At 35.6% G+C, this 27,706-nt stretch overlaps 3 protein-coding genes across 11 annotated transcripts in view; 2 read left to right on the top strand and 1 right to left on the bottom strand.

Annotated features, from left to right (window-relative positions):
• Positions 1-27,706, top strand: part of LOC120637070 (protein muscleblind) — a 378,716-nt gene that overhangs the window by 41,416 nt on the left and 309,594 nt on the right. For all 9 annotated transcript variants that reach the window (XR_005659419.1, XM_039908683.1, XM_039908680.1 and 6 more), the window contains exon 2: positions 5,671-5,701. The gene's annotated coding sequence lies outside the window, so the exon portion shown is untranslated. The remainder of the gene's footprint in view (positions 1-5,670; positions 5,702-27,706) is intronic.
• LOC120637071 (protein ANTAGONIST OF LIKE HETEROCHROMATIN PROTEIN 1-like) lies at positions 6,928-8,463 on the top strand. Its single transcript, XM_039908687.1, has 2 exons — positions 6,928-7,387; positions 7,552-8,463. Exons 1-2 carry the CDS (start codon positions 6,938-6,940, stop codon positions 8,371-8,373), a joined length of 1,272 nt encoding a protein of 423 aa, XP_039764621.1. The 5' UTR covers positions 6,928-6,937; the 3' UTR covers positions 8,374-8,463.
• On the bottom strand, positions 8,474-10,273 carry LOC120637072. The gene is made up of 2 exons (XM_039908688.1): positions 9,700-10,273; positions 8,474-9,155 (listed from the first exon to the last, which is right to left on the bottom strand). The coding sequence occupies exons 1-2, from the start codon at positions 10,045-10,047 to the stop codon at positions 8,577-8,579; spliced, it is 927 nt and encodes a 308-aa protein (XP_039764622.1). The 5' UTR covers positions 10,048-10,273; the 3' UTR covers positions 8,474-8,576.

Raw genomic sequence — 27,706 nt, 5'->3', positions numbered from 1 at the left:
ATTCTTTTTAATAACAAGTTAGCACTCGATTTCTATCTCTTTTATCTGAGGGTGCTGTCTAAAGTAGAAATGATCTGTGACAGTTCCCAATTTGAAAAATAAATGAACGACTATAAAGTCTTGTAATTTATATAAGGACTTTTATCGCCTGTAAAAACCTACCCAAAAGTAGGCTAACACAAAACGCAACACGTTAGTATGCAAGATATACGTTATACCTTTATATATTTCAACGGGTAGAAAATTTGACTTCCTGGAGAAGAGGGCTTTGTGAGATTTTTACTATATACATTTTAAAGTACAATTAAAGAAATTTAAAAAAAACGTCTAAAATTTGTTGATAATAATTTAAGTTGCAATTATTTTCAAACGGGTGATATTAAATGAAGATACTAAAAACGTTAATTCACGGCACTCCACTGCACCTCAACAACATATAAAAACACGCGATGTAAAAATAGATCGCATCTCATTACGTCACTATTTAATCTTATAAATCATCTGACATTCAGCTAAAGTAGGTCACGACCCACTCGTTTACTTCTACAAACATAAACGAATATTGAGCCACTAGACGATCATTATGGCCGGAGTTAATAATGTTAATGTGGCGAAACGATCCTATTTTTTGGGCTACAATAATGGGCCGAGCACACTTATTGTTGTAAAACGCCAATAACCCCAGACTACGCCATGTAAGCCTTTTCTGACGTGCCAAATAAATGGCCAACCTTATGGTGAATACATAAAACCATCGCCTAACACCTAGCAACATGCAATACATGCCACTTTTCAGACTCGACATAGCAATGCAGCTTGGCAGCAAACATAAGCATAACGGTAATAGTTCCCTGGATGAGCTCTGTCTCAGAAAGCTTTAATACAGAAAGACAATTGCATTATAGGAAAAGTTAGGCTTTTGTTTATTATACGAGTACAAATGTAGTATTTTCTTTTCCCAAAAATTTCCCCTGTATTCGTGTCTAGAAATATTGATCACTGGAAAAAGTCCAATGCGTCGGTTGCATGAAATTTCCACTGCTCTGGACAGATATGGATAGCGCACATTCGCATCTGGATCTGAAAGTGCGCTAAACACGTGAAGTGTTTCAAATAGTTGTGCAACATGACACTCACTCTGCCTGACTCTCACTGTGTCTTACTTTCACTCTCTCTGACTCTCACTCTGCCCTCAGCAATGAGAACTTAGACGTGGAGAAAGATTCTTGAAATGACAGGTCGCCCACGATTTAAAAAATCATGATTTGAGAGCTGCGGTGAGACACTCCTCGTATTGTAACAAGTTAGCAACTCTCAGAAAAGATTCACAGTTCTAGCGAATGTGATAGAAAAAAATTACGATTATATTTTAATTACGCGGCGTGGCGGGAGAGGGCCGTTTTAAATGCGTTCCCGGCATTATCGTCGGAACGACAGTATGGCGGACAACGTCACTAAATGTTTCCGTTTTTGGCCTTCTCTCAACTTAGTTAATCCAAAACAACGTTGCGAACACGGTGATACTTGCTAAATGAACTTTCTGCTTGCTCCTTGCCTAATTTCCTACAATCTGCTAATCAAATGTTTATTTTCACAATTTTGCCCAAGGCTACAGACTGAGAAGGGAACTGAATTTAAGAAAGTCTTTTGGTATAAGGCTTTCTATACACCAACTTGACAAATGATGAAAAACACCGAAATCTACTCGCATGCTCATAATCAGACAGTAGGTACTTTAAATTATACGATTTACACGTTCGCAAGCGTGGAGAGGCGAAACGATATATCTTCAGAATAAAATGGACTTATTATACTCGTAGGTACCTGTTTGATAGTCGCAAGTTATGTATCCCTGATTAATATTTTCCAGGCGTAATCTGGAACTCACAAACGTAGACGTAGACGCTGCTCACAAATTTAAAAGGTACCTAGCAACCGATTTTTTAAGAAAAAATTACAGGGCTTATTCCATGACACCCAAACCATCACTTTTCCCAACAACGGACCCAGCCGAATAACATTTCAGCTTCAAAATGTCACGTAGAAGTCCTACCAGCCTAGATCTGTCCATCGCCCACATAATGACCCCTGAATGTTTATTTTTTTTATATAATCATTAATTGATAGACAACGTAGAAACCCATCACCTATAAATAGCAACACTGCCCTTCAAGTGTTGCCCTGTTTCATGTGCCTGTAATTACACCGGCAATCAGCTTATTTCTGCTGCTTCGCGGCAGAAATAAATATGGATCGTTATTCGAGAGTGAACACGAATTGCTATCATTTTTATCAGTCAACATATTATCATTCCAATAAACTACACTTTGTAGCATGAACAAATTTTGTAAAACCGCCCAACCGTAAACAATAAGTACCGACGTATATTGAGTATTTTATTTAAAATTGAAAACATATTTTTAAGCACGTAAATTACAATTTACCTTATGATGCTTAAATATTTGTTCCGAAGTTTATTAAAAGGTAAACGTTTATGCGGTAATGTTATAAAATACAAAAATGAACTCCACGCATTAAATTAATATCCATATTAATACATGATGTTCGTGCGGGGAAAAGCTTTCGAAAGAGCATAACGTGTACCTACGGGAAAAAGATAGAACATGGTTTTTATTTGTTGGATAATATTTCAACAGTTGTTTTTATACATTTTATATCTTTCATAGAAATCAATTGGTATTTCATATCATTAGATATACCTTGTGTCAACGAATAATTAATTTATAGTTAAAAAATCATGAAATAAAATTAATTCGTTACGTTTCGAATTTCAATACATTGAGATGTTTTGTCTCGAGATTTATAAACCACATAGATAAAATAACATATTCAAATGTTCAATGTTAGGTACGAACATAATAATATATTTACCTTAACTCTTCTTGTTTTCTCACAGAGAAACAAGAATAGTTTAGGTGAAAGTTCTACGAAAAGTGTATATATTCTAACTACCGCCTCACATCGCTCATTTATCAATAGAGTTCTTTCATAGTTTTAGGTTAAGGCCTTAATTAACATAAATCTCGTTTATTACTTACCTACTGGACGCCCAACGCTGCAGTAGTACTTCATAAGTAATTATTGTTCAAATTATCATTATTCTTTTTCAATGAAACTAACCAACTAAAACGATCTAGTCATAAAGAAATTGGTCAGGTCACACCGAACAGGATCATTGATTGTATATTTAAACATGGATGGTTGATGATTTCAACATGTATTTATAAACTTTACTTTCAAGTCTCACAGTGTAACCCCGCTATGGATGGAGAGACCACAATAATGTCCACGGCAACTGAAAATGTCACTTGTAACGGCCACCTACTGCCACGGCCATTCCTACCCCCTTGGCGTTCGTTGTTTGTAATTTAAATTTCTGAATTTACATAGTTTATTGCAAGTTAAGAATGCAATTTGTGTAAGGAGTCCCGTAATTTATGTTCTGCTTCGAATTTGGCCGCAATATTAATGTGTCAGCATCTCGCGCGTTCAGCGCCATTTATTTAAGGAGAGATTCATTTACAGATTATTCCAACGCAAATTATAAGCTCGATTGCACAAACTTAGTTACGTATTTCTACATGATTTACATACATGTTTTAAAACGTTGCTCTATTTAAATTCAATAATCCCAAAAGGTCTCCATTCAACTTTATTAAATTTATAAAACAATAATTATGTAGCAAGTCATATCACAATAGTCTGATTGGTGAAAGTTACCAAATGGATACGAATTTCAGGATACGGATATCACCAATGAATTTTATACGTCGTCGCACACACAGTGTCCGTCGTCATTAAGTACAATCTAGAATGGTGGCTAAAAAAATCTTCACTCGTTCCTCACTTTCAGCATTAAAATCATAAGGGAGAGCGATATAGAATTTTGATGCGCCGTGCTCATCGAAAGCAGAATGGCGGGTCCAGGTCAAATCGAACCGCTAAATGACACTCATCAATTACTTTGGGCATGATCCAACGCAACTTAACTAACACTATCCGCTGATTTTGCTGCCGCAGTAGGTAGGTAGGCTAGTAGGTTACACTTCTCTTCAGTTGTAATATTGGATTGTGCGTACATCAGGCCAAATCAATGCATTGATTATACAACACCAAACCATTACAAGTCAAACATAACGAATTTTTTAGATTTTATCAAAATCGGACTTATAGAACCCGTGACCCGAAATTCACTCAGGCGATGCCGATAACAAAAGCTTGTTTGTAACAATATTGCAAACAAAACCAAAATTACTTCCGCTCAATCAAGGTAAAATATTAATATTTAGTGGTTTTAAATTTCATTGTAAACCACTAAATGTTATTCGAAGTTATTTTAAATTGAACAATATCACCCATTCGGCTTTACATTATTTCATTTGGAACACGCCATAAATTTTAAGTAGGCCAAGGGTGGGAATCGGGGGTGAGCCTCCCTATATCCCTCCCTATATAAAAAAATTATATAGGAGCGGTCAATGTAACTGCTTTATTTACTCTCTTCTCACCTGAATAGTTTCATGAAAGGTAGCAATTAATTCCCTTAGTCTAGTCACGAAAATTTTTCATTTTAATTAAAGCCCCAACCGGTGGATCGTCGGCTAATTAACCCATTAAAACACAGACTCTCCTTTCATTTTATCTTTTTTCCCCAACGTTCACTTTCTTGCGATTTCCGAAATGAAAATGAAAATAAGGACGAGTGCTGAGCGGATAAAACGCTTTCATTGCATTTGTAACTGTGTTTTCTCTAGTTTTAGAATACCAAATACTGCGGGGAATTACCGGTTCTGTCGGATTTACCTTTTATTGTTATTAAACGTAATATTCCCGTTTTACCTCACGACAGCGACATTCGCAGGAATTATTTAACCATCTAAATATCTCTCTTTAAGCGTATTTCATTTACTTGATACTTCGTGAATATAAATATAAATAACGATTAAGATAATAACATCAAAGAAAAATTGTCTCTCAAGTCAAATGAAAATTCTTGACGAACAAAAGTCTATGTCGAGTCTCTCATCAAAATAAGAAATTCCGAGCACCGTCGCCAGTTAATTAAGGTATTAAAATTATTCACCCATTTTAATTCTTTCATCAAAAAACATGGCGGAAGGTTTTAAAAATAATGACCGTATTTCGGATACAGTTTTTATACAGACGTCGTCGTTTCAAACATTTTTCATAGAAATGGCCTAGTCAATAGGAATTAGGGGCATTTTGGAGTGAGGCTTTTATTTTGGTCGGAAAATATAAAAAAGGGTTTTGTTGAAAACGCGAACTGTAACTTGTTGCCGTCATAAAAGCGAGCGACGAAACTCCCTAGACAATGGCACATGTCAGGCGACGTAAGGCCGCGTGTACAAAGCGAGTGCCTCCGAGTACAGTCAACAAGACAAGCGGGCGAAGCTGCGATCATCTAAATGACGAAGCAATTACGTGCATTCAGCCCGGAGCGCAGTCAGTCGAGGCAAGTGGTGAGATTGGTTTCAATAAAAGCGCAATCCCTCCCCATGTTTTTCTTTCATCATTCAACTTTGAATGGTGTTATTCAATAGGCGCAGTGTTATTACTTAGTCTTTACTAATAGTTATTATACTGGCTTCCTTCAAGCGTATTTCATATTGTGCTTTTTTTCTTTTTCAGGTAATGAGTTACATTCTTTATGCTGACTTGCGTAAGTATGCTTTGTTTTTTTTTACAATTTTCTTATGACAATAACACAAACCGATTAACCCCCAGTTCATGATATACTTATCAAATCCATACCTGAATAAAATAGGATTGCATTAGTGTCTCCATCAATGATGGTTATCAGTTGAATATGTAACTAATGCGCCTTTGGGCATTTTTTATGCATTTTATATTTTCTGTTTACCTATCTATCTAAACCTCTAATTAGAACTAGTGATCTGTTTCGGTTTCCGTAATGATAATAGCCATATAGCTCTTTAACAACCCAATTTTGAAATCATTCGATTAATTTAACGATTAATCTACGATTCAGACTCTTAGGTGACAATTTGTAATAGTTTCTGGGGAAGTGTACTAAATTCAACGTTTTTATAAAATTAAGCCTGTCCCGGTCCCTGTCCTAAAAAGTAAAAGTACACATCAAAGCGTTGAATGGATGTAAAACGATAGGTTCAAACCCGTCCCCGGCACGTGCTACACGGAATAGTACCGTCCGACAAACGGATCATTAAACCCTGTTTCAAATGTGCCCGCGGCTGCGTTGATTAATCATCGCTGCGTGATTAATTAAAGTTCTAGAGACGGCTCCAAGATTTCCTATGAGCGAATACATAGGGTTTGTTTAAAATATCGCTGTTGCAACCATATAGTTGCAATTTTCATACAATAATAATGGATATCCTATTGTGATAACGTTTGATTTCCAGTTGGCCTCGCCTGGATTGCCTTGGAGTCAATGATTTTTTTGAACCTTGTGCGAGACGTCGGTTTGGTTTCACAACTAGTTACCATCCCTGTTCCATGGTGTGGCATACGTTTTAAATATAGGTCAAAATAATAAGCTCTTATGATATTTAAATAATATTAAAATAAAGTATTATTCTCACTTTAACGTGTTTCTCCCTCTAAAATAAAAATGCATGCTATAGCGAGAATGCGTTGTTGCACGTACTGCGAGTCCAGCTTACGGCTGTGAAACGTAGTCGCTCACTTTGGGCCTCATAAGAAGGCTCAGTCACTCAGCGGGCGATGGAGAGAGCTATCCTGGGAGTATTTCTACGTGATCAAATCAGATATGAGGAGATCCGTAGAAAACTAGAGTTACTGATACCATTCGCACTTAAGGCGCATTTTCACTAGGCGACATGTCGCAGATACTTGTCGCTCGACATTCACGTAGTTGTCTCTGCAAAAGTTGTGGGACAATGTCCCGCGACATATGACTCGTTCACATTGGCCAGTCGTGATCAGTATGTCGCCCGAGGAAGTAGTGTTGTTCAGTGCAGCTTACATAATTATTCGGAAGACATTAGCAAAACGTAAAAAAAAGAGGTGGTGGGTCCGGGAATATTTGCTCCAAAGGGAAAGTTCAAGTTTAATAACCAGTCTTCGAATGCGCGATGGATCTTTCGAAAATTTTACTAGAATGTCTAGAACCGATTTTGAGATACTTTTAAATATGGTTGGGCCGGCCGTAGTCAAGCAAGATACAAAGTTTCGGAAATCTATCGACCCTCACATCAGACTCGCTATAACATTGAGATACTTGGCAACTGGCGATAGTTATGGTTCATTGTCCTATACTTTTAGAGTGTCAAAATCAGTAATTTGTCATACTATACCAGAAGTTTGCAAAGAATTGATAAAGGCATTAAATTCTTTTGTTAAAGTAAGTATTTAATATTATTTAATCTCATGTACCCTTACTTACAGTAATAATACCATAAACGTTTACCGTAAGTAAGGGTTACGGTAAACTATATTGGTATTTTAAATTTTATATTGATACTTAATATTGTATGTTAATTTATTAATATTATTCTTGTATTTCAGACGCCAACCGATGTAAATGAATGGAAAGAGAAATCTCGTAATTTTGAAATATTATGGAATTTTCCTCACTGCATCGGAGCGATAGATGGAAAGCATGTGTTACTAGAAGCGCCACCCAATTCTGGCAGTGATTATTATAATTACAAAGAGAATTTTAGCTTAGTTCTCTTAGCAATTGTGGATGCTGAGTATAACTTTGTATATGTTAATTGTGGTGCAAAAGGGAAGTCGTCTGACAGTGGAGTATTCCAGGAGACTACATTTTATAAAGCACTTAATGAAGAGCAACTGAATTTACCAGATCCTGAGCCACTGGTCCAAGGTGGTCCGAAAATACCATACGTTCTAGTGGGAGATAGTGCATTTGCACTTTCTGAAAACATGATGAGGCCCTACCCCGGCATTCATGAAAAGGGAAGCTTAAAGCGGATTTTCAACTACAGGCTGTCAAGAGCAAGAAGAATTGTTGAAAATGTTTTTGGCATTATGTCTGTAGTGTTTCGCGTATTTCGTAAAGCTATCCCATTACGTCCAGTAAATGCTGAATTAGTTGTAATGGCTTGCGTGTACCTACATAATTTCCTGAGACGTAATACAACTTCAACCGCGAGGTATACACCAAATACCACATTTGATTTAGAAGACGCTGGTCATAATGTTGTGGAAGGTTCGTGGCGAAGGGAGTTGACAAATAATAATATGAGGAACTTAAGTAGGCAAGGCAGACCTCCTCCTCAATCCGCTCAGACAATAAGAAACCTCTTTGCTGAATATTTCTGCAGTGCTCAAGGAAGTGTCCCATGGCAAACTATTCAATCATAGGCTGCAAGAAATTTGAATGATGTTTTTTATAGCTTTGGGCTAAAGACCAAGGAATAAATGATAATAAACTTAGCATCATATAAAAAAAACTACTAACTAATAAGTTTTCATTATTTTTAAGTATTTATTAACTATTATTTTTTAAAAATCTATGTTTAAGTGACAGAAAATCAACGTTATTAGTATTATTATAAGTATTATAATTATTCTTTGTTCTGCGTTTCTGATTCAAAGTGGGAAACTAGTTCTTCAATATTCTCAATTTGTCGTAATTCTGTGAAAGTTGGTGCAGTTGGTGCTTCATTATCATTATTAACATGAGAAGCATTAGCAGTTACTATATCATCATTAACAGAATTTGTCGAATAGGATGACTGTTGAGGAGCAGAACGGTATCCATAACTTTGAGTATGGCTTGAATTACTTCCCGTTTGGTATTCTGCATAGTTGTATTTTCCCATCCTAGCCTCTAATAAGATATTATTAATAAAGTACTTCGCCTGTAGCACAGCATGTTCATTCTTTATATTTCTTAACTCAGAAGCTACATAGTCGGCGTAAACTTGAAATTCGTCTTTTGGTTGATCCATCCTGGCTTTTGCGCTCTTCATTATTTCATATACCTCACTCAGATCATCTTTTTTCCTTTTATTTTGAGTATTTGGAAGCGGCACCGGTATTGGTTGAGTTGGTAATGGCGGCGACGTTGATGCCTCTGGTGGTTGCGTTAATACTTGCGATGCCACTGGTATTTCTTCGAGTGCCACCGAACTTTCGGATGACTATAAAAGGAAAAAATCAGTGTAAAACAAACATTAAATCACAGTTTCGCAGGCGAAGAACAAAAGACAAGAAATAAAAATAAATTGTATAAAAAACTACAGAGATTTTAATTGTGCATTTATTACCAAAGGAAGATTATCTATAGAATATAAGCTGTATTTTTATACGACTGCTTGAAAAAAGGAGTATATTGTTTTCAGGGTTCAAGTATGTATGTATGTATGTGAGTTCCTATATTCCACCATAACTTCTATACGCCTGAACGGTTTTTATGAATGAGGTATTGTTAGAATCCTTAGCTTATTACATAGGCTAGTAAAATTAAAAAAAAATTGATGGGGTGACTATGGTCCCGCATTAAAGACTGAAGTTGAAAAAATTTTTCGAAAATGAGATTAAGTATACTATCATCAACTAGAAAATGATGAGTAGATTCCAAAAATATATAACACTATAGTTCAATATCCAGTGATGCACAAAAAAAAATGATTTGTAAACTGGTACAAAATAAAAAAAATAGAAACAATATTAACGGGAGCTTACCTGAGTATTCATAGTGTCCATACTGCCTGAACTTGTCGACCCTTTTACTAGGAAAAGCAGCGAATCATACGCAAACCAGGTACTTTTGTGAACATCCCCACTTCCACTTCCAGTGGATTTTGAGCTTGCAATTTTTTTTCTCTCCCTGAGAAACTGAGACCTTAAGTTATGCATTTTTCCCTCGACGTCTTTTCTAGGTATATCTAATGTAGTCGCGATAGATTCCCATGCATCATTTTTTTTAATTTTGTTTTTATAATCACGATGTGAAGTGTCCCACAATAATTGCGAATTTTGATACATCTCGATCAGGGTCAATATATTCTCGTTGGACCACACTACTGCCATTTTCGCAACACAAAGCGACACACGTTTTCACCACTCAAAGCCTGTCCGGCGACTGTCGAGGGACACGAAAGTCGCGCGCGTCGACGCTCGCAGACCATCGACTAGCGACAAGTTGCGCGACCCGTAAATGTCCCAAGCGACGTCGGACGACGTCGGGCGACATCGCGCGAGACACGTGAATTTCGTGTCGAGCGACAGAGTCGCGCTACAAATGTCCCCTAATGAAAATGCGGCATTAAGCTTCGCGACTCGTTGAAGTCGCGAAGCTTAAGTGTGAATGGTTTGGGCACATAGCTCAGAGAACGGATGGACGCTGGTATGACGACTCCGATTTGCTTGAAATTATGATGATAATGATGATTTTTCTAATGTTTTTAAGTAGAATAGGGAAGCGTAAATTAAATGTTTACAAACAGTAAATGTTCTTTTATCATAAATATATTCTTGTTGTTTCTATCCATACCTACTTTTGCGATTGTCTCAGAGACTAAATGGGGTAAATGCGGAAAAAACGCTTGTCGGTTCCTGCCGGTCTATACTACCCCTTAGATGGGTACAGATTAAAAACAAAAGCGTATAATGCAGACACTATCGGATTTACATGATCATTTTGTTAGCATTGTTTTCAGAACTTTATTTATTTGCGCGTAGCAAGTAGTATAACATCTAGAATAAAGAATCACAAATTTAGTTAGTTAGCATTTGTAAAGCTTTTATAAATAATAATAATAATTTCGTATGGCCAACTTTAAGGGTATATCCATATACTTCAGCCTTTTGTTCTGTGGTAGAAGGAGAATGTTAATTTCCTGAGCACACTCACCGAGGTATATAAACAGGCAACATGCTGTAACCTAAGAAGCTTCGTCTGTGTGATCCTTCACCGTTAAAACAAGTGATATTTAATTGCTTAGAACCCACATAACTCCGAAAATTTAGAGGGGCGTAACTCGTAAGAGATGCTAAGCCCTAACAACTAGACTATCGCCACGCTTTTTGATTGCCTAACTTAAGATTAATTTTTATGCCAACTTAAGAAGAGAAAACACTTTGTTTTATAAAAAAAAAGCAATGCTTATTAAAATCGATACTGCTCTTAAATGCCTAGCATTATACTAATTGTCAATAATCGATAATAGTATATTTTGCTTGACTTACTAACCTACTAAAAATGACCAGTTTACTTTGCTCAATAACTTCCATTTGAGACTCTGTTTACGATTTACCAGTTGGATTTACGTCTATCACTATGACATGCGTTATCGCAAATAGTCACCAATAATCCTAAATTAGTTATTAGTTAAACCAATAGCGAAATTAGAAGTTATCTAGTACCGCTTAATGAGCGTAATAATATCGGAGCGATTCGCTTGTAAACATGGCTGGCAAGGTTGACAGCCCGTTAGCTGAAGAACCTACCTACTCTAACTGATTGCATCGCTCACCGTTTGACAAACGAGTTTACCGCTATTTAATGCAAACAAGAGGTATTACCGTGTAGGTTTATAATAATTTTACACCACCTGTCCGCTCTCGCTCATCTTGTCGCAATCCTAAGGTTGCCTGGCAGAGATCGCTACTAAGCGATAAGGCAGCCTTTTGTATTCTACTTCTGTCTTTGTATTTCTATTGTACATAGTAGAGTACAAATAAAGAGTTAAATAAATACCGTAACACTGTTTTAAACGAGTACACATTGATATATTTTTATTAGTTATTATCTGTTGCCCGAGACTTCGACTGCGTTTAATTTTGGTTCCGACATAAAATATATCATATGGATGCTTTATATGTTTTTGTTTACAACATGTTACAACATTGTTACAACATTAAAATTGCGAATCGCCTATTTCTAAGCCTTTGTATGGAATCGTTTTTCATCGATTGATGTGATATACGGATCTATAAAAAAACAAGAAATAGATGTCTCGTCCGAACATGTCTCGTACATGGCACAGAATTAGTAATAAGTAAATAATGTAAATGATCTAATTAAGCAAGTATATCATCACAACACTTTCTTGATAACTTTAAAGTTTAAGCCCAACACATTGTTCATGATTCTCGGCAAAGTTTATGAACAGACGTATTTATACTATTGTTGTGAACTTCGCTCGATTAAGCAGAAAATATGACTAATAGTTTTATTTGACATATCAAGCATATCACTTATAAACAGAGCAACACTTCGCAGGGCATGCAACCTAATGCGTACGTGTTAAGCCTCAGGTGCTGTAATTTCTCCGGCAACCAACTTCAGACCGGCATACAGCTATGCTTCTTGGCGGCAGAAATAAGCATGGTATTAGTACGAAATCTATCATATGTAACTCTGGTACTTTGTCTGCAGGAAGAAATTAGTTTGGCTATATTGACGAGGCTGCTTGGAAGCAAGCCACTCACAAAAAGCAGAAAAATCCAAAGATTGTTTAAACTATGAAATGATGTTTTGATTGCCGGCTCTTCTCAGTGGAATCTGCCTTTCGAACCGGTGGCAGAGTCACAGAAAACAGATTGACGACTTGACGTTTCAAAAGTGCTTATAAACTAGACCTACGTGAAATAAATGATTAATTTTTAATTATTTAAAGGAGTTTGTAATTATTTTTAGTTACAGTTTGGTTTAGTAGAGATGATACAGTTAAGAAAATCCTGATTTTGTGATATGTAATAGTCAGGATATAAATATGTGTCCTGACTTATTTGATGCACATATGGTTATCCCTAATATAGATAAGTCTTTACTCATGTTACAAGGGGAGTTTAAACATCCCTTTTTTAGGATTGAACAATTCACGGCTCGGATCCGTTCTATGAGTGAGTCATTGTTTGCGAATTTAATACGTTAAGTGCATCCACTTTCGTTCACGAGATCGTTAACGTCATCACGAAAGATAAGCTAAATATACCAGTTACCAATAATATACTTGTTTAGTAGCTTAAGTATTTAGTGAGTATTTAAAAAAGTAAACAGGCTAAAATCGATATTAATGCACTAAGTTGCTTGAATATTTGATTTCGCTGATCCCGTAACCAATTATTAGTTTCGTTTTACAATGGTAGAGGCATGAGAGACTTTTATTCAACTAATAGTAAATAGTCTATCTAGAATACAAGATAGACTATTAAAGTAGGAGACTAAATAGTAAACCTGCGTGAAAACTATGGGACGTGCTAATCTCGAGAACAGGTTATAGTATTGTCTCTCTTACAGGTTTTTAAAACACACAGTTACTTTCGTCGAATCGACGGCAGTTGCCGATTCGTCGACAAGGTGATTTTATATTAAAATCAGATCAGTGTTGTAGATAGGTACGCTGTAGGAAACTTCATGAAAGTATTTCTCCCGCGCAACGAACGTAGAGCTGAAGAATTTTTCAATCTTCTCAAAGTTATTAAGACGAATAAATTAAGGAATATCCCAGCCGCCGTATTAGACTTCTTAACTACTGCATATTAATGCATCTCAAATTACAGTTGAAATACCCGTAGAAATGTTATAGCTTCGGTTGTACACACAACTCTAAACCAAACTAAATTAAATATTTTTTTTTAAATTCCCGACTATGATTATAGCGGCCTAAACCCTCCCTTTTCATTATAGGAGGGCACTACCCGTGCCCTGTATTGGGCCGGTAATCTTCTATCTTCTATATATATATAAAAGGCGAAGGTGACTGACTGACTAACTGACTGACTAACTGACAGACTGACCGACTGACTGATCTATCACCGGGTAAGTTAAGTAACAAACAAAAAATACAACATTAAAATTGCGAATCGCTTATTTCTAAGCCTTTGTATGGAATCGTTTAAAAAAGTGCAGCCTTTTTCACACTCCCCTGGAGAAGTGTAGCACCCGTTTTGATTGATGTGATATACGGATCTATAAAAAAACAAGAAATAGATGTCTCGACCGAACATGTCTCGTACATGGCACAGAATTAGTAATAAGTAAATAATGTAAATGATCTAATTAAGCAAGTATATCATCACAACACTTCGTGATAACTTTAAAGTTTAAGCCCAACACATTGTTCATGATTCTCGGCAAAGTTTATGAACAGACGTATTTATACTATTGTTGTGAACTTCGCTCGATTAAGCAGAAAATATGACTACTCTGCGAATGCTTTTCGGTCGACTAATTGTAATTACAATAATTGCTAAAGTTTTCGTATACACAAACGTAGAATACCCATACGATAATATTTCGCGCACATATTTTGTAGTAGGTGTTCCCACAACTTGGAATAAATAATATAACCTACAAACATTGTATTATTTTAATAAATACAATTCTTCTGGGCGTTGATTTGTCACCTAGCTCCACCTAAATAACTGAAATGTATTGGATGACATTATATGTGTATATTTCAATGGGTGCCGGGATGGTTTAAAAATAAAATTGGACCCGGTAGGTAGTGTAGCAGGACGACTACTGGCGGGTCCGCTACCTTTATAATATAACTTCATCCATTTACTTACCTGAGAATGCATAAGCGAATTATAGAAATGGGCAAAACTCAAATGAACGCACAACTATTATTATTAACACTACAGGGCATGTGTCTCCTCCCACAATGAAAAGAGTTAAGGTCGTAGTGGCTGGATTGGTGAACTAATGCGGATTTGTGGACGCAAAACTATCAACAACTATGGAACAATTTATTTCATCAGATCAACTCATTACCGACCCACTACAGGGCACGGGTCTACTCCCACAATAAGAAGGGGTTAAGTCCGTATTCCACCATGCTGGCCTACTCGACACCAAACAGATCCTCGGTAATGTACCCTTTACGCACGTTTTGCTCCGAAACCGGCATCCCCAGGAGATGTTGACTTTACAATGAATAATTGTTAACTATTGTTAAGTCACTCACGGATATACGGATATACGGAGTATACGGATTGAAGAAACTATAAATTACACCCTACAGATTCTCCTGCTGTTTGCAGAGCATAGCAAATTAAGCTTAATTTTCATAATATTTTATGGATTTCCGCAAATTAACGTATGCTTCTATCCAATATATTTTAATTACTTAAAATGCACATAACTTAGAATAGTTGGAGGTGCGTGCTGGGACTCAGCCCCACGAAAGTGAATCGAGCTCCTGGGCTCCTCCCACTGGGCGATCACCGCTTCTCCATTTATTTATTTCAATTTAATTATATCATATTAATTACACAGAATACAAAATCAAGAAAAGTAAACCGCTGAGCCGCAAAGGGGCCATGACGGCATAAGAAAACGACCTGCCGACGACGCCTTTGCCGTATGATACTTACTATTTGATTTTACTTACTTAGGTGTGCCTATAGATGTTTCACATCAAAATGTCAACGTTGACATCACACACCGTGCTTAAGAACCACTATGTGTGCTGCGAGGTGAAGATTCATGACGTAGATACTACTTTGCTGTCTTTCATAGTTTCCATTTTTATACATATTAAATCAACTTACATATTAAATCATTAATTAATTTATTTAATAATTAATTTGTTATCATTTGAAAATCTGTCATATTTTGCTACTAAACGAGAATAAACTAAGCTAATCGCCTCGTAAGATGACCGCAGGAGGAGGGGCGTTGACAACTGTATTTTGATCTGAACTCAAAAAATAACTAATTTATACTGTTATAGATTTTTTACAACAAAACGACATTTGTTGCATTATTTGCATGATGCTTAAACTTTGCACGCCATGTTTGGTAATACACTGTAACCTTATACCTTTTTAAATATGTAACAGTAGTAAAAAAATTATGTTTTAAACATAAAATAAAAGCGATATGGTAAAAAGGAAAAGTTTATAGTATGCTTTTATGTTTGAACTCGTTTATTTGAGAAACTACTGTTAGAAAATTGCTTAGGTACTTTAGATGGGTACAACATTACAAATAACGCTGCGATCCATATTAAAAGCGAGCATATCCGCGACCGATAGCTAGTCACACCAAAAGCTTATGTATAACCGTGTTTGCCTAATGCCATTAAAATGTCAGTTGTAGAAAGTCCAATAAATAGAAATATAATATTTCGTCACACTCTTTAAGTGTAATCGGACTTAATGATCTTCAGGTCGGGGGTTCAAGCGTTGACTTGATCTTCAGCCAAATCGATAGCCTTAGGTACATTTTCAATACCTATTAGGTTTGTAGACGGCTCTTCGATGATACGTGACTAAATTTATTTTATTGGAAAAAATACTGTGCTCAAAGTGTTCTATCATTGGAGACATGACTATATCTACCAATCAGTTACTTCACATACCTGAGTCATTTGTAAAATGTTTTATTACAGATTACGTTTGAACCAAAATCCAATAATATTTTTACGGTTCCGTAGCACAACTGAAACCAAAATTATATTTTCAGGATCCGTCCGCCACACTCGATTATTTCAGTAACTAACTATTCGTACATAGAATTTAGAACAGTTATTTATAATTGGAACAGAAAAAAAAGGTAATTAATTATAGTTCATTGAAAAGGGGGTAAATCGGGATTTTAAAATTTCAAAGTAAGATAACTACAGTGAGTGGGGTATTATATGAAAGTACTAGATTAGACTGAACTGAACAAGAACAAACTGTATTGTCACTTTCATTCAGGTGAGATCGCAGTCAAGATACTTAAATAAAATAATTAATCTCTATGTAGGAAAGGAAATACCAGAAAGCTTTCAGCCTGTAGTTCTGTTATTACTTACATAAAATTCAGTAAGTAATTACATAAAAACTAACAACTTTTGTTCTATGATTGATTGTTGTTGATGTTGATTTTTTTAACTCGATAGTTTGTGAAATATTCAATGTACATAGATACTCCACTTGTTACTACTTTGTTACGTAACATCACATGTATTTCGTCATACCACAGAGAAATGTGATGTCACAGAAATAATATGATATGAAATTACTTGTTGTGGAGTGTAAAAATTCCGTCTTTTCAGAGTAGTATAAATAAACTCTCAAAAACTTGACGTCGGCACAAGGTCACCACGCAAATAAGCATCAATCTGTTGAAGAACCTTCCACGGATAGATACCTATAGAGTAAAACGACAAAAAGACGAGCAATCCTGTCATTCGCGATCTGAAATCTGAGGCACTTTTCCCACAGATTCTAGAAATGCCGTCTAAATATTTAATTTAAAAGCACCCCTGTAAGTATAACAATTTAAACGGTATCAAACATTTTGAAAACTGAGTCAATAACCCTGTTAAAAGTTACACCTAAATATAATAACTTTACCTTATCTCAAACAAAAGAGCACAGCTCAACTTTGTTGTGAAAATTTTAAAATATGACGTAAATGTAAGAGTTGTAAAGTTTTGTGTGAGAACACGTAAAAGTTCTCTATTTCATGCACACTCGACGTTGTTGAGACAAATGAGCATGTCCGCTCTAAAATATTCTTCGAACAGTCGTAACACTTGGACTAGACGTTGGCCTAAGTAAGACCACTCTAGTTTCCGGGGACACTCTTCTGAAGTTTCTCCTTTAAAAAAGACTTTACAATGTTACATCAATTATAGCATTGTGAAGACATAATCGTACCATTAACTTTCTTAGCTAAAAAATCATCCAAATAACAGAATCGTAAAAACTAACCTTTTTAAAAAGTTCAAATGTACTAAGTAGTACAATGTAAGCACCAACTGATAGATGAAATTGATCTTTACTGATTATTTCACAATCGCACTGACTACCAGTGAATTGTGACCGTTTGTTGAGAAATTGCATCATCTTTCTCCGAAGATATCACCATATTGTCACCAAAATAAGTGGAACTAACTAGACGGTAATGCCCTTCAAACAAAGAAACTTGGTTTACGTATTATAAATAAAAGCATCAAGTAAAAAATATAAAAAATAATTACGTTCATAAACTTTTTATATGTTATTTAAAACATAAAAAATTTCTCAAACCTGCTACACTGTAATTGTATTTACATAATGAACTTAGGAGTGAAATAATATATTATTCATTAGGTATACTCTCACTGAACAACTTTTTTTAGCTTTAAAATATCTAGGTACATTGTTGACATAATTGAAAAATTAAATTTACCGCAATTAAACAAACGGCACACGTACTCGCGCTTTCTAGACACAAACCTGTAAATAGCTACAAAGTTGCACGCAAATATTCTGCTTACAAATGAAGCATACACCAGCACTCCGTAAAAAGGTAAGTCCACTCTACATTATAGCGGCAAAAGCTTGAAACCTCCTGCATATGTAGCGTGGAACCGGCAGTATAGACTGCTGTAAAACTTCCATAACACCTTCATAGGTACACTGTTTAAAATAAGCTTGATCTTTTTCGTATTTCTATGAATATATTCTTACTACCGCTGCTACAGTCTTCGCTCTCGTTAACGTACTTCTACGTAAAATAATTAAACTTTTTTAATATTCGTATGTTAATGGACATACTAAGCGTCGTAAGGAGCTGAGTCACTTTGGTACGACTTTTTTTTTAAAGCTATTCATGTGTTTTAGCATGAAGAGGTGGAACTATCCCACAGGAACCATGATGTTTTTCTGCAATATATCTCACTCAAACCGATCTTCTGTAGTTGCGTGAAATAAGGACAAACCAACGAACTTTCGCATTTAATGGTAAAGAGGATATCATGGATATGTTGCCTACGTAAGAAGGCTCGTAACATGATTACCATGATTTCGCTTTTATGATGCACAAACAACACCACGAAGATAATTTTTCATTACGTCAGAGCACCTTTCAGAAGTACCAAGTAGTCTTGTTGACATAATGCGGTGCGAGTGCCCGCTCTTCTTAACTACAAAATGTACATAATTAGAAAAGTTTTTACGAGCGGAGCTCCGCAAGTCGGCCCTGTCACCGCCTGACACGGCTCCCTCATGTCCGGAACCGGATAATAATTTTACTCAACGAATTATTTACAAATTTTTATTCATATTTGTTCATTGTGCCATCTAAAGAATATTTAAAAAATCCTTGATAATATACCTAACACCTATAAGATTTTATAACTTTTTGCGCGTATTTTACGAAAATGATAATAATATCGAAGGGGGAATGGCTATTTGTTTTAAGTGACATTTAGGGCGATACGACTTACACACACATTTGAATTAGTGAATGAATATACATCGATTCTACCCGATGGAGGTTACTTATTGATAACTAAAGGTAGGTTTTTATATCTACTCTTATCTATGTATCGCTTTAGTTAAGTTGACACTTTTGTCATAAATTAATAATTCTAACATTAAAATGATAAAGGAACGGAAAAATCTCGTGTTAAAGTTAAATCATCTAAATCCTCTATATCGCGGCTCACTTATACATTTGTGCACTACCGGTACCCAGTGTTTGGAGAAGCCGCGCCCGAGTTTTCCTGAGTGTCGCGCCCGCACATGACCGCACATGAGCCAGTAGGCGATTGTTCGTTCTGGAACGCGTTCTGTGTATTTCTGCTATATTTATTTAATATGTCAAGGTACATTCACTGAGTGGCTTGCGTCATAGCCTATAAATTGTTATTAATTTCTGTCTCCAGTATGCCAAGACTGATATAATTTGTCACAGTTATTGCGCTAGGAATTACTTATTATAATGCCAATAAGAATATAATTTGTCACAGTTATTGCGCTAGGAATTACTTATTATAATGTAGACTAAGACAGAAGAGCACTAACAAACAATCAATCCACACAGATACAAACCCTTCCACAAGAACATAACCGGAGCCAATAAAGGACCGCCAAGCACACCGTTGCGCCAGAATAAGAAAAATATATACTTGAGTCTTTTTTAAGATACGTAGGTACTGACAGTTCCCAGAAACTCTGCCTTCGTAAAACTTATAAATATATTTTTCCCATGCAAACTTTCATCTGATATTCTACATAAAATACCCTGACCCTCTGTCCACCCTATTACTTCAGTTGCTCAGCTTCTTAGGATCGAAGCCTGAAGAAGAAATGTTAAATAACCTAAAACATTCCTCTAGATAAGGCTATTAAATGAAGGAATATTTTTCAAATCATACTCATGACCTGTCCGGACTGACAGACCAAAGTGTAAAAAAATTAAAATTAATTTCAGGGAATATTCTTCAGCACGTTGAAAGTGTACTAAAAAGGTTTTTTTAATTCGACACCTTGGGACAGTGCAAAAATAGATGTATAAAAATCATTTTTCAGGTTATTTCCATGAATTTTTGTTGGTTAAAAAAGGAACACGTGTATCACAGACTTTTAAATTACCAAGTGAAATAGAACACTTAAAGTTTATCTGCTTTTATCTTTTTTCTGGAGCCGGGCATAAGCATAAAAAAATCTTCGGTAGAGTTCTCGGAAACAAAATTGATTATGGCATATTTTAAATGAAAATAGATAAAACACGGAATTATATTTTGTTTAGGATTGGTAGGTATATTCTGTTTACTATTGGAACTATTTTACGTGCTCTGAATGATGTGGTACTACTTTTTTCATAAACTAATACCGACAACAACAAGACCAATGACGTTGTATGTATTTAAATAACAGCATCAGAAAGCCAACCCTTTTAAATGTAAAAAAATACAACATGTCCTTTCTTAAGCCTAAAGCTTTTTGCTCGTGTATAAAAAATCATTGCCGTTTTCGGCACGAACGCTGATGAACTTTGCGCTAAAACGAATGTAATTACTAAAGTTTAATTACTAACTGCGCACAAAACCGCCTTGTGCCTATCTTATAAAATTATTTCAGCGCTCTAAAAACTATCGCAAAATCTTTTATGACTTCATGTATATAATCCGCCCTGAGTTCAATGTTCTAAAGAAATTATCCGATAAGATCCTACTAAGGGAGCTTATGAAGGTATTGAGACTGAAACTAATTTTTTTACTTATTAGTTTAAAGTTGAAGAAGGTCAATGTAAAGCTGTTGCGTCTAGAAGTCTGGTAGTAACGATTCGAGACTCGGAGCAAAGCGAAAAAATAGTACGTTACAGGCGTCGGGAATATTAACAAGTGTAACGGGGTATTTTAGAGTAACTCGTAATCGTAGCGAGGGTATTGCATCTAGAATCCTGAGAGGAGCAATGAGTTTAAGAGAGACCATAATAAACATAGCATAACCTTTTTTTTTTGGAAATCCTCTCGACATAGTGGGGGAAGGGCTGGGGGGGTTATGTCACTAAAACCACAAAGTGTTCCAACTCACCACCTGGTGAGTGGGTTACGGGTAGTAACCCACTGTATTTAATATTATTTTCGCACTTAGCACGCTAACGCTTTTTGGTCACGACCAAAAAATCAATGCTAGTATCATCCTTAAGCAACTGTTATTGATATTGGCGTCACACTAAATTTAATTTTAGGGTGTAGAGCTTTTGCGCTTTGAACGAATACATCGCATGGTGTTAGTAACTGACACTGCAATCTGTAAGATAGGGTTTATGATAACTTACTTACTCCGGACTATTGCTAACAGGTTTTTTTGAAAGAATAACTCATTCAACCATTTCTGTTTCCACAAAGTTAAAGTCAGCACTTGAGTGTCTAGATAGATGTTTAGAAGAAACTTTTGATGTACATCAAATCCAAGACCTCTTAGTCTTTAGTCAAGCAACGAGGCACTTGCCTTAATGTATAATATATATGTTTGTCCGGGGTGTGCAAACGGTGTGGAGTGAAGCGAGTGTCTGTGGCTTGCATATGCAGCGCCGCCGCGATATGCCACGTCCCCGTGATGTATGTGACGCTAACTCTCATGTTCTCCTACTTGCGCCACCGTAAACGATCACACACCATAAATTTTAACTTAAACCCACAACTTTGTTTTAGAAATGTGTGGAAGCACCGGAATGATGTTTTTTCGACCTCAACTGCGTTATACTCGCTAACTCTCTAATTTATTGCGACAGTAATTTCTGAACATCTTGTATTTATCGAAATCGTTATTTTAAAGCTAACAAAACTTTAGTACCTACAATAGGATATATCATCATAATCCGCAGCCATTTAATTCCCCACTGCTGGGCACAGGCTCCTCCATCATAGTAAGGACGGATTTAGACCCACCACGTTGCTCCATTGCGGGTCGGTGGGAATAGATATTGTGTTTTAATCCTAAGTGTTTTAGTTTTACCATACTTCTATCTACTCGTATACAATACAGCTATAAAATGTATCACCAAAACTTCATTAGGCCCTAATTAACAAACGTGGCATCACGTCGGGTTAGTGATACAATGTTTTTTTACACTTCAACTGAAGGAGTAGTTTCATAATAAAGAAGCAAAAAAAATCAAATTTTTAATACCTAACTAATTGTAATGATTTAACATTACATTTACAAGAGTATGTGTATGCTTTGAGTGGGTGAATTATTGTTTAAATATTATCTTGAATCTTTATAATTTTTCTGTTGCCCTAGTAATCCATTGTTATCCGAATGCCCATTTGGTCTCAAATGTAGACAAAGCTGATGTTTTTGCAAACACGAATATTTAAATTAAAAGTTCGTTAAGTTATTTCTTAAGTAGTTGATCCTGGAAAAACCTGTGTCCTAAGGTTTTTTTAAGTTGTTAAACCTCCCTAGATTTAAAATAGGGTATTCTTAGCCCCGGTGGAAGGACACGTTCCTCGAGACTTTAAAAAATCTAAAAACATAAAGTTGCGGGCAGAAACCGGTAAATAAATAAAATCCAAGTCCACGAAGTGTTTGCATTGGATAAACAAGTTCTCGCCCTGACCTATGGAAAGTTATAAAGAAAATACTAATAAAAGCGATAAAATAGACGAGCAAAGCAATTCCTGGTATTGCAATGAAGTAAACAAGATCTTAAAGCCAGGTTAAATCACAGAGAGCAATATACAGCCGGTGAATAGACATTACTCTATACAAAGAGCTGTGGGCGTTTTGTCCGACGAGTTATGGCTTACTAACCTAATAGCTATTAGAGATCTCTTTTACCCTAATTGCGATGTTGTTGAATTGTTTCGTTGTATCACGTTTCAATAAATTTTCCATTCATTATCGTTTTCATCGCTTGCTATGTAATTAAGAATGATGATCAGGAATTAATTTAAGTTCAAGGGTTTACATTTTATACGTGGCCTTAAATGTGATAGAAAATTATTGATTTAAAAGTCAAATATTACACCCACGTGTAATAAAGTAGTGTAAATGTCAGTAGGGTGGTAACTGGTGAAGCCACCCACGGCTAGTTCCACTACCACTGGTTACCGCTAGTTACCACTGGCCGTGGGTGAATAATTTCCTAATAAATTCCTTTTCCTAATAAATTCTATTTTATTTCAAAAATACGATAATGATTTTATACACTTCTACTTAATGAAATCATACTATTCTTAAACTGTTTTTCTCCCTGCAGATAAAAACCTATCAATTAAGTTTAATAAGAGAACAATAATTACGAATAATATCACATATCATATTTTTAAGATCTATACAAATCTTTCTCCAGCCGAAATAAACAGAGCGCGCATGACGTGTTACATGCATTTCAAAAGACAGCTCTATGCTGCTTTTTGCTACTCCACGAAAGAAAATGTAATACATAATTTATAAGCATAAGTATTTCAGCGTATTTGGAAATATTAAAGTGCAGCTTCCACATTTTTGTCATGTTCTACGGAATAAGAAATCGTAAGAGTTTATAGGGTCAAGGTACTTATTTAGATGTGTTTTGTTACAATATAAGCGTATTACAGTTTTTGAAAAAATATCTGACAAGGGTTTTTGTGAAATTACACCAATTAACTATTAGGTTAGGTCAGGTTATGTTATCAAGTAGTCCCGCATCATTTATCTATTGGTAAGCCTGTCCACGGTGTAGTATAGGTTGAGGTTTTTGGTCAAGGAAACTCTTATTATCTTGATACTAACATGAAGCTAAAAAAATCTGCAATGTCCAGCCCCGAGCACGTTTGTCATTTTCTTTCCATTACCGGCCCACTACAGTGATAAGGGTTTATGTCACGATTCACCAAAATACAGTTAAGTGCAGTTTTAACTCTGTCTTCATGCAAGGAAGGCCGAAGTCTTGCCCACTACACCATCACAGCTTAAACGAACAAGTTGAACCCCGAATTTTATCACCAATGAAAACAATGGTTAAAGCCCATCCGCATTGCAGCAACGAGGTGAATCTTTGCTCTAACTCCGTCGCTCCTATGAGAATAAATGATTGAGGCCTTTGACTAGAAGGGCCAAGGTCGATGGCGATGAAGATAGCGTGATTTTTTAAAGTTTTGAAGTGCTTGAAGAATAAAAACATTAAAATATTGAAAAGATAAACGTTTGCGTCTAAAGTTATTACTAGGCATATACGAGTAAACGCTTTGTACATTTCACCGGTATCGTTTTCCATTTGATATTGGATAGCAATTTATTTATCATACATATTGCGGAGCGGGCACAGAAACTCGCTACGATCGCGTCTTTTCTCAACAAAATCAAGAATCCCTGTACGTGTGGTGAATTTCTGGTTGCCACGACACGAAATCACTCCATTAGTACTAAAACATTTCTTTGATGCTGTTCAAGTGAATTTTTTATCACCTTTATCGTTTTATTTTTTTTCGGTGATAGCCTCGGTGATAGTTCGACTGCCCTTTCGGAAGCACCGAGTTTGATCCCCGTTACGCACTTTGGTCAACGATAATGATGATTTTTGTACAACTACTAGGCATATATACAAATCCACGCTCGACGCCACGTTTTTAGAGTTAAATGGCGTCGTAATATTTTTTATGACAAGAAAAACAAAAATAAAACCTGATGAAAAGAATGAAGTGTCGTTGGATATTGGTATTCTCGATTCATAATCTAGTCAGGGACTTTTAGGTAAGATCTTTATTTAATCTTCACTAAAATTATAATATACTTAGCTCTTTAACGAGAGCTTTCTGTGAAAAAGCTCGTTCGAGGAAGCACTACCCGGTCTGAAGGACGTGGTTACCGGTGTACCTAATTTTAAGCACGGAAGGCTTAACATGTCAGGTTTTACACTTACCATGAAGTGGGCCATCTGCTTGGTCTGTCAACTATCACTATAGAAAAAAATATACATTACTATTTATATTTCACGCTACGTATGTAGAGTCAAATCCTACTACAAAAATTATGTCATTGGATGTTTTATAAGTATAATATCTTACTTCCGCTTCCGATTCATAAATCCATCTTGGTACGCTCTTTTTCGAATCCTTCCTAAAAAAATTAAACCATAATGATTACTATTTTTAGTTATTTCACTAGTCAGACATAATACAAGTTTTATTTATAATTGCGAGTATTTTATTATTTCCAACACGTCCAATTTATTATTTTCAACAGCGAGCGAGAGATTTCGATCTTCACGTGGTCTTCTATTATTTTCTTGTTCCGCCTCTTCCCCGTTTACAGCCGAATCACTGCCGGGCTTCGTTAGGGAACTAATCGGCTCATTGTGCTAGAACTGCATTCTGACCTCGTTCGACCTCTCGAGGAATAAAGGAAAATTCAATTTCCATTTGAACATAAAACATTTTTAATAATGTTATAATTAAAACGTTAATAATATCTATTGAGGTCTAAGAAAATTTTAATTACAGTGAAAAAAATTAAGATTTTTTTTACTTCACAAGTTAGCCCTTGGCTGCAATCTCAACTAAGATAAGTGATGATGTAGTCTAAGATGTTAGCAGGCTAACCTGTTAAAGGTATGAGAGTTATATTAAACCCATACCCTTAATCGGTTTCTACGCGACTTCGTACCTAAACGCTAAATCGCTTAGCCGCACGTCTTTGTCGGTAGAGTGGTAACTAGCCACGGCAGAAGCCTCGCACCAGACCAGACCAGAAAAAAGTTAAGATTACACAAGTTAAGACATTATAATAATTTATTAAACCTAGTAACATTACGTAGAAATACGATTAAATTGATATAAAAATAGCAAAAAGCACTTAAGACAATTCTCATTGTGTTTGAGCTGCAATAACAAATTAATAAAATTTTTGATTATCTATATTGTTGTACAACACTCTTCTCTCTCTTCTGTAACTCTTCTGTAACAAATGCAATCTTGGATAGAGTCTTCTGAGTCTTCTATATCCAGTCAATATTTCATCACTTCAAATTGCAACTAAAATTGATCGTAAAATTAATCCTGAATATTATAAAAACAATTATCTATAACTCACGTTTTACAAAAAAGTTTTACTCAAAAATTTCATTTGCAAATTTTTTATCTGTTTCTCAAACCATTCTCCATTTCGATATTCCTTGATAGCGTTGCATTGTAGTGCGTTCATAAAATGCATAACTCATAAAAAGCCATCGCGACAGCTTTCATGGCGCCGAAACAGCCGAATACGACGGGCAGAAGGCGGTTTGGCGCGCAGTTAGTAATAAAAACTTTTGTAATTACACTCATTTAGGGCACAGAGCTCGCGTTGATGCGATGTCGTGCCAAAAACGACAATTATTTTTGTAACACGGACTTAACAAGTTCTTCAGAAGTGCAAATGCTAGTCTATCTTCCTATTCCGCCGCGATTGTAATTTGGTGATAGTGCTTGGAGAGGTTTTGTTTCGGGATAGCTACAGTTACGTAGACAAGCGGGATATTATAATGCTTATGCCCTTTTTAAACTGTAGCTATCTATCAATTATAATTACGGATCAACGTTGTCGGTAGTAGCAACCGCTGTTTCGTTTAAACGAACGTACATCATGAAAGATAAGTTAAAAAAATAAATAGTGGATGCTTGTAGGCTGATGATGAACAGTCCACTGCTAGACTAACAGCCTATCCGAATGGGAAGTTTTACCCATAAATTTTCGTGGTGGCAGACGGGTTGATGACCGCAGAAGCCGGTAGTAGTAGCACAGAGTTAAACATATTTAAAAAAACATGTGTGTACTTATGTATACACGTTAGAAGTTATACTTCTTTGGCGTAAAAAGATAAAAATCTTTTCAAATATTTTATTTTTCGCCTTATTCTAAAAAACGACACTAACAATAAAAAAGGTATTTAACGCATTATCTAGTTAAATAAAGTTTGTTTAAATATCACAGAAAAAGAACGAAAATATTAAAGAAATGGACATAACAAACATAATTATAGATTCATTATAGGACAACCATGTTACCTTAAACATTAAAATTTGAAATTAAAATGAGCATTCAAACTTTGTCAATTGAAAGTGTACACTGTCAAACCTTATAGCTAACTTCAAGCTATCGATTTTTTGTGACGGTGTGCATGCGTATCGTAAAAAAATATTCTCATCGTTTTTCCCTAACGCGGCAAAAGAAGTAGGTAACTTCAAAAAAACGGGAGGTTCTCAATAAACATAAAAAAAAAATACTTTATTAGATTTTATAAATAATATCGACAGCGGCATATTAAGTCGCACTTATTTTATTTGACCAATTAATATGAAGATCTATAATTATGTAAACATTAAATATCAAGGTTAATATTACAAGATTTAACCGTCTTAATCATTTTGAGTTCGCATTTACAGTTCGCAGTGAAAGACGTTATTAATAACAACTCATTTGCTATGACGCAAAATACTCTGATCTGGATTTACCTTGACACTAATAAAATAGCGTGTCTTTACTAATATTATTTAGCTGAAAA

This window comes from Pararge aegeria, chromosome 3, assembly GCF_905163445.1.
Source record: "Pararge aegeria chromosome 3, ilParAegt1.1, whole genome shotgun sequence".
Classification (NCBI taxonomy): domain Eukaryota; kingdom Metazoa; phylum Arthropoda; class Insecta; order Lepidoptera; family Nymphalidae; genus Pararge; species Pararge aegeria.
This window is presented reverse-complemented; position numbering and strand designations above follow the sequence as displayed.